The sequence below is a fragment of the Arabidopsis lyrata genome, assembly GCF_000004255.2.
Source record: "Arabidopsis lyrata subsp. lyrata unplaced genomic scaffold ARALYscaffold_1, whole genome shotgun sequence".
Lineage (NCBI taxonomy): Eukaryota > Viridiplantae > Streptophyta > Magnoliopsida > Brassicales > Brassicaceae > Arabidopsis > Arabidopsis lyrata.
The window spans coordinates 17,788,989-17,800,950 of NW_003302555.1; the positions used below are offsets into that span (position 1 = coordinate 17,788,989).

Genomic DNA, 11,962 nt, shown 5'->3' on the forward strand with positions numbered 1-11,962 from the left:
AACGTTGATTTAAATCCTCAACTCACGACGAAACGAAATAAATATCAAACTTATGTGGACTTTCCAAATAAATATTAAACTTATGTTGACTTTCCAAATAAACACCAAACTTTCATTGACTTGGCCATATTAGGCATGACGTTAAGTGAGTTAACAGACAATGTTAACAGGATTAATTTTCTGTTAACAGACCCGCTAATTAAAAATGACAGTATTGTTGAACTATAATCAAATCTCATCTAAGTCATATAACCTAAAGCCGTATTCATATAAGTTAGTTATTTACGTAAGAGTCACGAATGTACGTACGTATAGTTGTGTCTGTTCGTAAAGTTGTGTCTTTTCGATTAACACATGTACGTACACGTTGTTTCGTGTTGTATAAGTAGATCGACTCAAACTCAATAACATCATTGTGTGTAATACATTTTATCTTATCAATAAAGATCAAGTTTCTTCATACTCTGTTAAAACAGAGTTCGTTTGTTGATCAAAACACTAACAAGTATTCCTTCTAAACATAAAACGACGTTGTTTTGTCGTAACTGTTCAATAAAATCCCGAGTTTCAAATCATACTCTATTTAGGGTTAGGGATAATGCTCGATTTGGGGATCTAAGATTGACTTTAGGGATTTAATTCAATCGTTACGACATAACGACGTCGTTTTGTTGTTATATGAAACAATGTCGTTATCAATTAACATATATGTTAACAGAAAATTACCTCCGTTAACGAGATCTATTAACCCACTTAACGTCGTACCTAATATGGCCAGGTCAACGGAAGTTTGATATTTATTTGGAAAGTCAACATAAGTTTGATATTTATTTGGAAAGTCAACATAAATTTGATATTTATTTCGTTTTGTCATGAGTTGAGGATTTATTAACCCACTTAACGTCGAACCTAATATGGTCAGGTCAACGGAAGTTTGATATTTATTTGGAAAGTCAATGAAAGTTTGGTGTTTATTTGGAAAGTCAACATAAGTTTAATATTTATTTGGAAAGTCAACATAAGTTTGATATTTATTTCGTTTCGTCATGAGTTGAGGATTTAAATCAACGTTTTGAATAAGTTGGGGATTTTAACGACATTTTTCCCGAAATATATGTATAGCGGAAAAAACAAGAGTGGAAGATGAAAAGAGGTAGCTGAGGAACAACTACGGCGCCTCCTAACAAAAAGGGATCGAAAAAAAAACAATGGAGAAGGTGTGAGTGTGGCGGAGGCAGAGACCACGTGCTCTCTCTTCTCTTCTTCTCCTTCTTCGTTTTCTTCTTCTTCCTCTCTTCTTCATCTCCCATTATTATTAACTCTTTTGACCCCACCTTCCTTCTCCTCTTCTAACTCCAACCTACCCTCTTCTCTCTTCTCTTTAAACCCTTGTCTCTCTCTCTTTCTCTCTCATTCTCTTTCATGTCCTCTGTGTTATTCTTTAGGTAAACCACCCACAATTCTGGCCTTCTCTGACTCCTCTTTAAGCCAATTTGTGTCATTCAAGGTTTGAAGTTTGCTTCTTTTGCTGATTTTGTCATCTGGGTGTTTTAAAGTTTTGATTTTTATGGAATTTGGACTTGTTTTGTGATTTCAAATTCTTTTTTTTTGGAGTAAAGACTTCAATTTTCTGGAATTTTCAATTGTGGGTTTTTTTTTAATCATTAGTTCTTTTCTGAGATCTCTCAGATTTCTAAAGGAGCTCATTATTATTGGGTAATGATACTTTCTTACTTGCAAGATCTTTGCTTATGATTGCGTTTTGCTTTTTCTATACACTTTTTCTTCATGTGAATACGCAAAGCATTGCTGTCATCTTTGTTAATTCCACCTTGTATCTTCATATGAACGAACTCTGAAGCATCTTTGTTTGTGAGATTAAGCAACCGAAACCTGATTGTTTTTATAGGCCTGTTATGCTCTTACAAGTCATTTTGGTAGATAGCATCTTTTTGTTGCTCAATTTCTGTCTGGAAGTACAATTCTGAGACGATGTTGCTACACATTTCTTTGTAAAGTGATTCAGTATGTGTTTATGGCTGTTTTGCAGATATATCTGAAGCTTAAAGGACAGTGACAATGGCTGGCTCGGTTAACGGGTATCAGAGTGCTATCGGACCTGGTATAAATTATGAGACGGTGTCTCAAGTTGATGAGTTCTGTAAAGCACTTGGAGGAAAAAGGCCGATCCATAGTATTTTGATCGCTAACAATGGAATGGCGGCTGTCAAGTTTATACGTAGTGTCAGAACGTGGGCTTACGAAACATTTGGTACGGAAAAAGCCATATTGTTGGTGGGGATGGCGACCCCTGAAGACATGCGGATCAATGCGGAGCATATCAGAATCGCTGATCAGTTTGTTGAGGTTCCGGGAGGAACCAACAATAACAATTATGCTAACGTTCAGCTTATTGTGGAGGTGAGTTCAACTTCTGGGAACTTCTAATATCTGAATTGCCCTGTTTTACTGTACAGAACACATGAATTGAGCTCAATTTGAGCAAGAAAGTTGTAGTCTTTGGAGTTATTTTTCGTTCATCTTTGTCTAATATATGTGTGCAGATGGCTGAAGTAACACGCGTGGATGCAGTTTGGCCTGGTTGGGGTCATGCATCTGAAAATCCTGAATTACCTGATGCCCTAGATGCAAAAGGAATAATATTTCTTGGTCCTCCGGCAGCTTCAATGGCAGCACTAGGAGATAAGATTGGTTCTTCGTTGATTGCACAAGCTGCTGATGTACCCACTCTGCCATGGAGTGGTTCCCATGTAAGTAAATTTACTCCTGTTAAGCTCAGCTTGTTTACCAGAGTTATATTGTTTTTTTCTAAATACTGAATTCCTATGTTTTCAGGTTAAAATGCCTCCTAATAGCAACCTGGTAACCATCCCCGAGGAGATCTACCGACAAGCATGTGTCTACACAACTGAAGAAGCGATTGCTAGCTGTCAAGTTGTCGGTTACCCAGCAATGATCAAAGCATCGTGGGGAGGTGGCGGTAAAGGCATTAGGAAGGTCAGCTTGTGTAGATAAGCCTTTTGATTGTAGACTAAGCGATTACTATATCAGTATATACTTATTGTGGTTTTAAATTTTAGGTTCATAATGATGATGAGGTTAGGGCTCTATTCAAGCAAGTTCAGGGTGAGGTCCCAGGCTCACCGATATTCATAATGAAGGTTGCGTCACAGGTATGGCTACTTAAATATATCTCTTGATCCAAGCATAGGCATAGCTGAGTTCATATATGTTTACTTAACTAGAGAATTTAACGTAGTAATGCACTGCTTTTCTTTACATTTCATTTTTTCTAATTTTTTTTTGTATAGAGTCGGCATTTAGAGGTCCAGCTGCTCTGTGACAAATATCGAAATGTTTCAGCTCTGCATAGCCGTGATTGTAGCGTCCAGAGAAGACATCAAAAGGTTTGTTAGTGGGATTTTAATTGGCTGGTTATATAGAAAAACATTCTGTCTAATTTATTCTTATATGGTTATATACTTCAATTTTTATTCTCCAACTGAGTTATACTTTATCGCTTGTATCGTAGATCATAGAGGAGGGTCCAATTACTGTGGCTCCGCCAGAAACTGTCAAGAAACTTGAGCAAGCAGCTAGAAGGTTGGCTAAGAGTGTTAACTATGTTGGAGCTGCTACTGTTGAGTATCTCTACAGTATGGACACTGGGGAGTACTACTTCTTAGAGCTTAACCCTCGCTTACAGGTTGGTTTCATACTACAGCTTTTTGCATTGAAATCTATTGAAAGATCCGCACTTGAAATTGAAAGACTTGTTTGACTTGATGTTTGAGGTCAGGTTGAGCACCCTGTAACTGAGTGGATTGCTGAGATAAATCTTCCTGCTGCCCAAGTTGCTGTGGGGATGGGAGTTCCTCTCTGGCAAATCCCTGGTATGATCTGCATCCTTATTCTCTAGAGGCAGTGGTTCCTCTTCTTTACCCATGCACAGGTGTAATGTACTTTCTGTTTTGCTTTGATTTCGTAGAGATAAGACGGTTCTATGGTATAGAACATGGTGGAGGTTATGATTCTTGGAGAAAAACATCTGTTGTAGCCTTCCCTTTTGATTTTGATAAAGCTGAAAGTATAAGGCCAAAAGGTCATTGTGTGGCTGTACGTGTGACAAGCGAGGATCCTGATGATGGGTTCAAACCAACCAGCGGTAGAGTTCAGGTAATGTGAAATTCTGTGGAATGCAAAGTTAAAGTTCATTCACGGAAAACTGTGGTTAACACTTGTATGAATTTGCAACAGGAATTGAGTTTTAAGAGCAAGCCAAATGTGTGGGCGTACTTCTCTGTCAAGGTAGTTATATCAATAGAAACTCTGCTATATAACGTGTTTTTCGCTATTTTTAAAATTTTACGACTACTTTTTTACAGTCTGGTGGAGGCATCCACGAGTTCTCGGATTCCCAGTTTGGTAAGTTGAATGAAATAAATGTATACGGGCTGCTAGGTTAGTTCTTTTCTTGAGTTTACAAAGTGAAACTTCCTTTAATCTTCTATCCAGGACATGTTTTTGCATTTGGGGAATCCAGAGCCTTGGCGATAGCGAATATGGTTCTTGGGCTAAAAGAAATTCAAATCCGTGGAGAAATTAGGACTAACGTGGACTACACGATCGACCTTTTACATGTACATTTCCTTCTTCTTTCACACAAAGCTTACACTCTGTGTTTGCAATACCCTGACAAGATCATTTCAACTGTTAACCAGGCTTCTGATTACCGAGAAAACAAAATTCACACTGGTTGGTTGGACAGTAGGATTGCTATGCGGGTCAGAGCTGAGAGGCCTCCATGGTATCTCTCAGTTGTCGGTGGGGCCCTCTATGTAAGAACCTCTTTCTCAGAGATTTATTTGTCTTGAAAAGTTTCTATCTGGTGACGAGATGTTCTATTTGTCCAGAAAGCATCAGCGACCAGTGCTGCTGTGGTTTCAGATTACGTTGGTTATCTGGAGAAGGGGCAAATTCCACCAAAGGTAATCCAATATCAGCGCTCTCTTTTGTCTTTCTAGTAATGTTCTTGTAGCTTACTTTTCCTCTCTTAACTTGCAGCATATATCTCTTGTGCATTCTCAAGTGTCTCTGAATATTGAAGGAAGTAAATATACGGTATGCATCTACTGTCAAAATTTTACTTCTCTGCATTTCTTCTTTTTGTCTGCCATATTATTTTTGCACTGAAGTTGTTGTAACCGACGCTCATTAACCTGAACATAACTGTTTCTAGATTGATGTAGTCCGGGGTGGATCAGGAACCTACAGGCTAAGAATGAACAACTCAGAAGTTGTAGCAGAAATACACACTCTACGGGATGGAGGTCTTCTGATGCAGGCAAGTTTTCTGCCTTTGTTCAATACTGCAAGATAGGAACATACATGTGTCACACATAAAAAAACTTCTTGAGAATCTGATTTCCTTTTTTGTTTTCGCTGTCATTGCAGTTGGATGGTAAAAGCCATGTGATATATGCAGAGGAAGAAGCTGCAGGAACTCGTCTTCTCATTGATGGAAGAACTTGTTTGCTACAGGTTTCCACTGATTTTTTATTTGTGTTTTACCATATTAATTCACGTTACTCTAAAGTCACTTTTAGCTTTAAGCTATCTGTCAATTTTGGCTTATTCAGAATGACCACGATCCTTCGAAGTTGATGGCGGAGACACCGTGCAAGTTGCTCAGGTATTTGGTTGCAGACAACAACAAAATTGACGCTGATACGCCTTATGCCGAAGTTGAGGTCATGAAGATGTGCATGCCACTTCTTTCACCTGCTTCAGGAGTTATCCATTTCAAAATGTCTGAAGGACAAGCCATGCAGGTGAAAAACCACTCCATTGCTAAACAAAAATCCTACAGTTTTGTCGAAAGTGATTAACCCGTCCATTATATTTTCCACAGGCTGGTGAACTTATAGCCAAGCTTGATCTTGATGATCCTTCTGCTGTAAGAAAGGCCGAACCCTTCCATGGAGGTTTCCCAAGATTAGGGCTTCCAACTGCAATATCTGGTAAAGTTCATCAGAGATGTGCTGCAACTTTAAATGCTGCTCGCATGATTCTTGCCGGCTATGAGCATAAAGTAGATGAGGTAAACGCTATTTGTTTTTCCTATTAGATCCAACTTTTCTATTAGATTATCTGAGTCTGATATTGCTCATATATTGTAGGTTGTTCAAGACTTACTTAATTGCCTGGATAGCCCTGAACTGCCATTTCTTCAGTGGCAAGAGTGCTTTGCAGTTCTGGCGACACGACTACCTAAAAATCTCAGGAACATGGTATACTATCCATAATTCGGTTTCCTTTACAGCGATATTTGTTTTAACTTCAAGACTTTAATGCTTTTCTAAATAAAACCCTATTTCAGCTCGAATCAAAGTATAGGGAATTTGAGAATATCTCCAGAAACTCTCTGACCACCGATTTCCCTGCCAAACTCTTAAGAGGCATTCTTGAGGTTATTGACTATTATTTCTTCGATTAGAAGTACCATCCTTTTTTTTACTCTCTGAACTTTTTTCTTCTACTTCTTGCGACAGGCACATGTATCTTCTTGTGATGAGAAAGAGAGAGGTGCCCTGGAAAGGCTCATTGAACCGTTGATGAGCCTTGCAAAATCTTATGAAGGTGGTAGAGAAAGTCATGCGCGTGTTATTGTTCATTCTCTCTTTGAAGAATATCTATCAGTAGAAGAATTATTCAATGATAACATGCTGGTACTATATGGTTCAATAGCTAATTAACAGATTATTTGTTACTAGCTAAGTCTGAAGCGTCTAAATAATCATTTTATTTTTCTTGAATAGGCTGATGTTATAGAACGCATGCGTCAGCAATACAAGAAAGATCTGTTGAAGATTGTGGATATAGTACTCTCACACCAGGTCTGTGATCATATTTCTCAAACCAAGTTTTTCTTTTCGTTATCACTATGTCACTGAATTAGTTCTTCTTTTCAGGGCATTAAAAACAAAAATAAACTCGTTCTACGGCTCATGGAGCAGCTAGTTTACCCTAATCCTGCTGCTTACAGAGATAAACTTATCCGATTCTCCACACTTAACCATACTAACTACTCTGAGGTGCGTTTGGTGGCTTGATGTTTTATAATATTTATGTTATATTCTCAACTGATGATCAATTTGTGTGTGTAGTTGGCGCTCAAGGCGAGTCAATTGCTTGAACAGACCAAACTAAGTGAACTTCGTTCAAACATTGCTAGAAGCCTTTCAGAGTTAGAAATGTTTACAGAGGATGGAGAAAATATGGATACTCCCAAGAGGAAAAGTGCCATTAATGAAAGAATAGAAGATCTTGTGAGCGCGTCTTTAGCTGTTGAAGATGCTCTCGTGGGACTATTTGACCACAGCGATCACACACTTCAAAGACGGGTTGTTGAGACTTATATTCGCAGATTATACCAGGTTAGAATTCATTCTTCCACACCCTTATTATTCAAAGTTCTTTTTGGATTGCAATTGATTAGACAGAGGAAATTTTTTACTTCATTTTAACTCGACTCTTGTCATCAGCCCTATGTCGTTAAAGAAAGCGTGAGAATGCAGTGGCACCGTTCTGGTCTTATTGCTTCCTGGGAGTTCCTAGAGGAGCATATGGAAAACATTGGCTTAGACTATCACGACACATCTGAAAAAGGATCGGTTGAGAAGCGTAGTAAGAGAAAATGGGGGGCTATGGTTATAATCAAATCGCTGCAGTTTCTGCCAAGTATAATAAGTGCAGCATTGAGAGAAACAAACCACAACGACTATGAAACTGCCGGAGCTCTTTTATCTGGCAATATGATGCACATTGCTATTGTGGGCATCAACAACCAGATGAGTCTGCTTCAGGACAGGTACTTGGCACAGCATAAACTAGCTTTGGTGCTATAGTGTCTAGCTAATCTTTTATCATTTCTGATCTGTTTATCTCAGTGGGGATGAAGACCAAGCTCAGGAAAGAGTAAACAAGCTGGCCAAAATTCTTAAAGAGGAAGAAGTGAGTTCGAGCCTCTGTGCTGCCGGTGTTGGTGTAATCAGCTGTATAATTCAGCGAGATGAAGGACGAACACCCATGAGACATTCTTTCCATTGGTCGATGGAGAAACAGTATTATGTAGAAGAGCCGTTGCTGCGTCATCTTGAACCTCCTCTGTCCATATACCTTGAGTTGGTATGATCATGACAATGAAATGTAATTTCTTGTTTAAAGTATCTCATATTCTTTTTAATGGTTGTTTACTGTTTGATGATGCAGGATAAGCTGAAAGGATACTCAAATATACAATATACGCCTTCACGAGATCGTCAATGGCATTTGTATACTGTTACAGACAAGCCAGTGCCAATCAAGAGGATGTTCCTGAGATCTCTTGTTCGACAGGCTACAATGAACGATGGCTTTATGTTGCAGCAAGGGCAGGATAAGCAGCTTAGTCAAACACTGTTCTCCATGCCGTTTACGTCGAAATGCGTTCTGAGGTCTTTGATGGATGCCATGGAGGAACTAGAACTAAATGCCCATAATGCTGCAATGAAACCAGACCACGCACATATGTTTCTTTGCATATTGCGTGAGCAGCAGATAGATGATCTTGTGCCTTACCCCAGGTTACTATGGCTGTGTCCTTGACAAGTTATCGTTTGTAATGTGTCAGACCTTATCTTAATAATATCAACGTGTTTCTCACAGGAGAGTTGAAGTGAATGCGGAGGATGAAGAAACATCAGTTGAGATGATCTTAGAAGAAGCAGCACGAGAGATACATAGATCTGTCGGAGTGAGAATGCATAGGTTGGGCGTGTGCGAGTGGGAAGTGCGGCTTTGGTTGGTGTCCTCTGGATTGGCATGTGGCGCTTGGAGGGTTGTGGTTGCAAATGTGACAGGCCGTACATGCACTGTCCACGTAAGTTCAGTGGTTGTACAGACAATACAGAGAGTAAGAGTACAAATCTCGATGACTTACCTGCTGTGATTTGATTTTTCAGATATACCGAGAAGTTGAAACTCCTGGGAGAAGTACTTTAATTTACCACTCAATAACCAAGAAGGGACCTTTGCATGGAACCCCAATAAGTGATCAATATAAACCCCTGGGATATCTCGACAGGCAACGTCTAGCGGCAAGGAGGAGTAACACTACTTATTGCTATGACTTCCCGTTGGTTTGTTACTGAATTTATAAGATTAACACATACGTTCACTCTTTTGGCCATTTCCAACCCCTCTTATGTTATATATTTCCTTTTCAGGCATTTGAGACAGCCTTGGAATTGTTGTGGGCATCACAACACCCGGGAGTTAAGAAACCATATAAGAATACTATGATTAATGTTAAAGAGCTTGTGTTCTCCAAAGCAGAAGGTTCTCCAGGTACATCTCTAAATCTGGTTGAAAGACCACTGGGTCTCAACGAATTTGGAATGGTTGCCTGGTGCCTAGATATGTCGACCCCTGAGTTTCCTATGGGACGGAAACTTCTCGTAGTCGCTAATGATGTTACCTTCAAAGCTGGTTCTTTTGGTCCTAGAGAGGACGCTTTTTTCCTCGCTGTTACCGAACTCGCTTGTGCAAAGAAGCTTCCCTTGATTTACTTGGCAGCAAATTCTGGTGCCCGACTCGGAGTTGCTGAAGAAGTCAAAGCCTGCTTCAAAGTTGGATGGTCGGATGAAGTTTCCCCTGAGAACGGTTTTCAGTACATATACCTAAGCCCTGAAGACCATGAAAAGATTGGATCATCTGTCATTGCGCACGAAGTGAAGCTGCCTAGTGGGGAAACAAGATGGGTGATTGATACTATAGTTGGTAAAGAAGATGGTATTGGTGTAGAGAACTTAACAGGAAGTGGGGCAATAGCGGGTGCTTACTCAAGGGCATACAACGAAACTTTTACTTTAACCTTTGTTAGTGGGAGAACGGTTGGAATTGGTGCTTATCTTGCCCGCCTGGGTATGCGGTGCATACAGAGACTTGACCAGCCGATTATTTTGACTGGCTTTTCTACACTCAACAAGTTACTTGGGCGTGAGGTCTATAGCTCTCACATGCAACTTGGTGGCCCGAAAATCATGGGCACAAATGGTGTTGTTCATCTTACAGTCTCAGATGATCTTGATGGCGTATCAGCAATTCTCAACTGGCTGAGTTACATTCCTGCTTACGTGGGTGGTCCTCTTCCTGTTCTTGCCCCTTTAGATCCACCGGAGAGAACTGTGGAGTACGTCCCCGAGAACTCTTGTGACCCACGAGCGGCTATAGCTGGGGTCAACGACAATACCGGTAAATGGCTTGGAGGTATTTTTGATAAAAATAGCTTTATTGAGACTCTTGAAGGCTGGGCTAGGACGGTAGTGACTGGTAGAGCTAAGCTCGGGGGGATACCCGTTGGAGTTGTTGCTGTTGAGACACAGACTGTAATGCAGATCATCCCAGCCGATCCTGGACAGCTTGACTCTCATGAAAGAGTGGTTCCGCAAGCAGGGCAAGTCTGGTTTCCTGATTCAGCGGCCAAGACAGCTCAAGCGCTCATGGATTTCAACCGGGAAGAGCTTCCGCTGTTTATCCTAGCGAACTGGAGAGGGTTTTCAGGTGGGCAGAGAGATCTTTTCGAAGGAATACTTCAGGCGGGTTCAACTATAGTAGAAAATCTGAGAACATATCGGCAGCCAGTGTTTGTGTACATCCCAATGATGGGAGAGCTGCGCGGTGGAGCGTGGGTTGTTGTTGACAGCCAGATAAATTCAGATTATGTTGAAATGTATGCTGATGAAACTGCTCGTGGAAATGTTCTCGAGCCAGAAGGGACGATAGAGATAAAATTTAGAACAAAAGAGCTGTTAGAGTGCATGGGAAGGTTGGACCAGAAGCTAATCGGTCTCAAAGCAAAATTGCAAGATGCCAAGCAAAGCGAGGCCTATGCAAACATCGAGCTTCTCCAGCAACAGATTAAAGCCCGAGAGAAACAGCTTTTACCAGTTTATATCCAAATCGCCACCAAATTTGCGGAACTTCATGACACTTCCATGAGAATGGCTGCAAAAGGAGTGATCAAAAGTGTTGTGGAATGGAGTGGCTCTCGGTCCTTCTTCTATAAAAAGCTAAATAGGAGAATTGCTGAGAGCTCTCTTGTGAAAAACGTAAGAGAAGCGTCTGGAGACAACTTATCATATAAATCTGCAATGGGTTTGATTCAGGATTGGTTCTGTAACTCTGATATTGCAAAGGGGAAAGAAGAAGCTTGGACAGACGACCAAGTGTTTTTTACATGGAAGGACAACGTTAGTAACTACGAGTTAAAGCTGAGCGAGTTGAGAGCGCAGAAACTACTGAATCAACTTGCAGAGATTGGGAATTCGTCAGATCTGCAAGCTCTACCTCAGGGACTTGCTAATCTTCTAAACAAGGTATAAAACGAAACCCTCGAGAAAAATAGAGTTTTTGGTTCTCTACTATTCTTCTCTATATGGCTCGGTTTCTTAAGGCCTAAGTGAATATTTGTGATGCAGGTGGAGCCTTCAAAAAGAGAAGAACTGGTGAATGCCATTCGAAAGGTGTTGGGTTGATATCAAAGACATTTAGCTTCTAATCCAAGAAAGATGGACATTTAGAGTTTGCTTGAGTCCTTATATTTGTTGGCCACAGCCTACAGTTGTAAATGTTGTTGTAGCTTTGTCATTCCCGTATAAGCGAATTACGTAATAATTCATTCAACATGTCACTATTGCTTCATATTTACACAATGAACTAAGACAATATAATTAGTCTCAACATAAAACTGATCCTACTTAACCAAATATAGCTAAGAATTAGAAATCCTAAGACAATATATGTAGTCTAAATGAAACTGAACTATGACAATAATCAAATATTTCATTCTAAAAATGTAGATTTGTATTTTAAGATCTTCCTTTTATGACGATTATTATTA

At 39.9% G+C, this 11,962-nt stretch overlaps 1 protein-coding gene across 4 annotated transcripts; it reads left to right on the forward strand.

Moving 5' to 3' along the window:
• Window positions 1–1,168: 1,168 nt before the first annotated feature.
• Window positions 1,169–11,767, forward strand: LOC9329973 (acetyl-CoA carboxylase 1). Of its 4 annotated transcripts, XM_002891166.2 has the most exons (32): window positions 1,171–1,507; window positions 2,051–2,421; window positions 2,565–2,771; window positions 2,857–3,018; window positions 3,102–3,194; window positions 3,333–3,428; window positions 3,554–3,727; window positions 3,821–3,914; window positions 4,010–4,197; window positions 4,279–4,329; window positions 4,407–4,446; window positions 4,537–4,661; window positions 4,743–4,859; window positions 4,935–5,009; window positions 5,086–5,142; window positions 5,261–5,365; window positions 5,476–5,562; window positions 5,661–5,852; window positions 5,933–6,121; window positions 6,201–6,311; window positions 6,401–6,490; window positions 6,573–6,749; window positions 6,840–6,917; window positions 6,993–7,115; window positions 7,188–7,457; window positions 7,566–7,891; window positions 7,971–8,208; window positions 8,293–8,645; window positions 8,728–8,941; window positions 9,024–9,200; window positions 9,288–11,438; window positions 11,541–11,767. In XM_002891166.2, exons 2-32 carry the CDS (start codon window positions 2,080–2,082, stop codon window positions 11,595–11,597), a joined length of 6,759 nt encoding a protein of 2,252 aa, XP_002891212.1. In that variant the 5' UTR covers window positions 1,171–1,507; window positions 2,051–2,079; the 3' UTR covers window positions 11,598–11,767. The 4 variants fall into 4 exon arrangements, with proteins under 4 accessions (XP_020868910.1, XP_020868909.1, XP_002891212.1 ...); XM_021013251.1 differs by having other exon boundaries at window positions 1,169–1,445; window positions 4,537–4,859; XM_021013250.1 differs by having other exon boundaries at window positions 1,170–1,507; window positions 4,537–4,859.
• The last annotated feature ends 195 nt before the right edge of the window (window positions 11,768–11,962 follow it).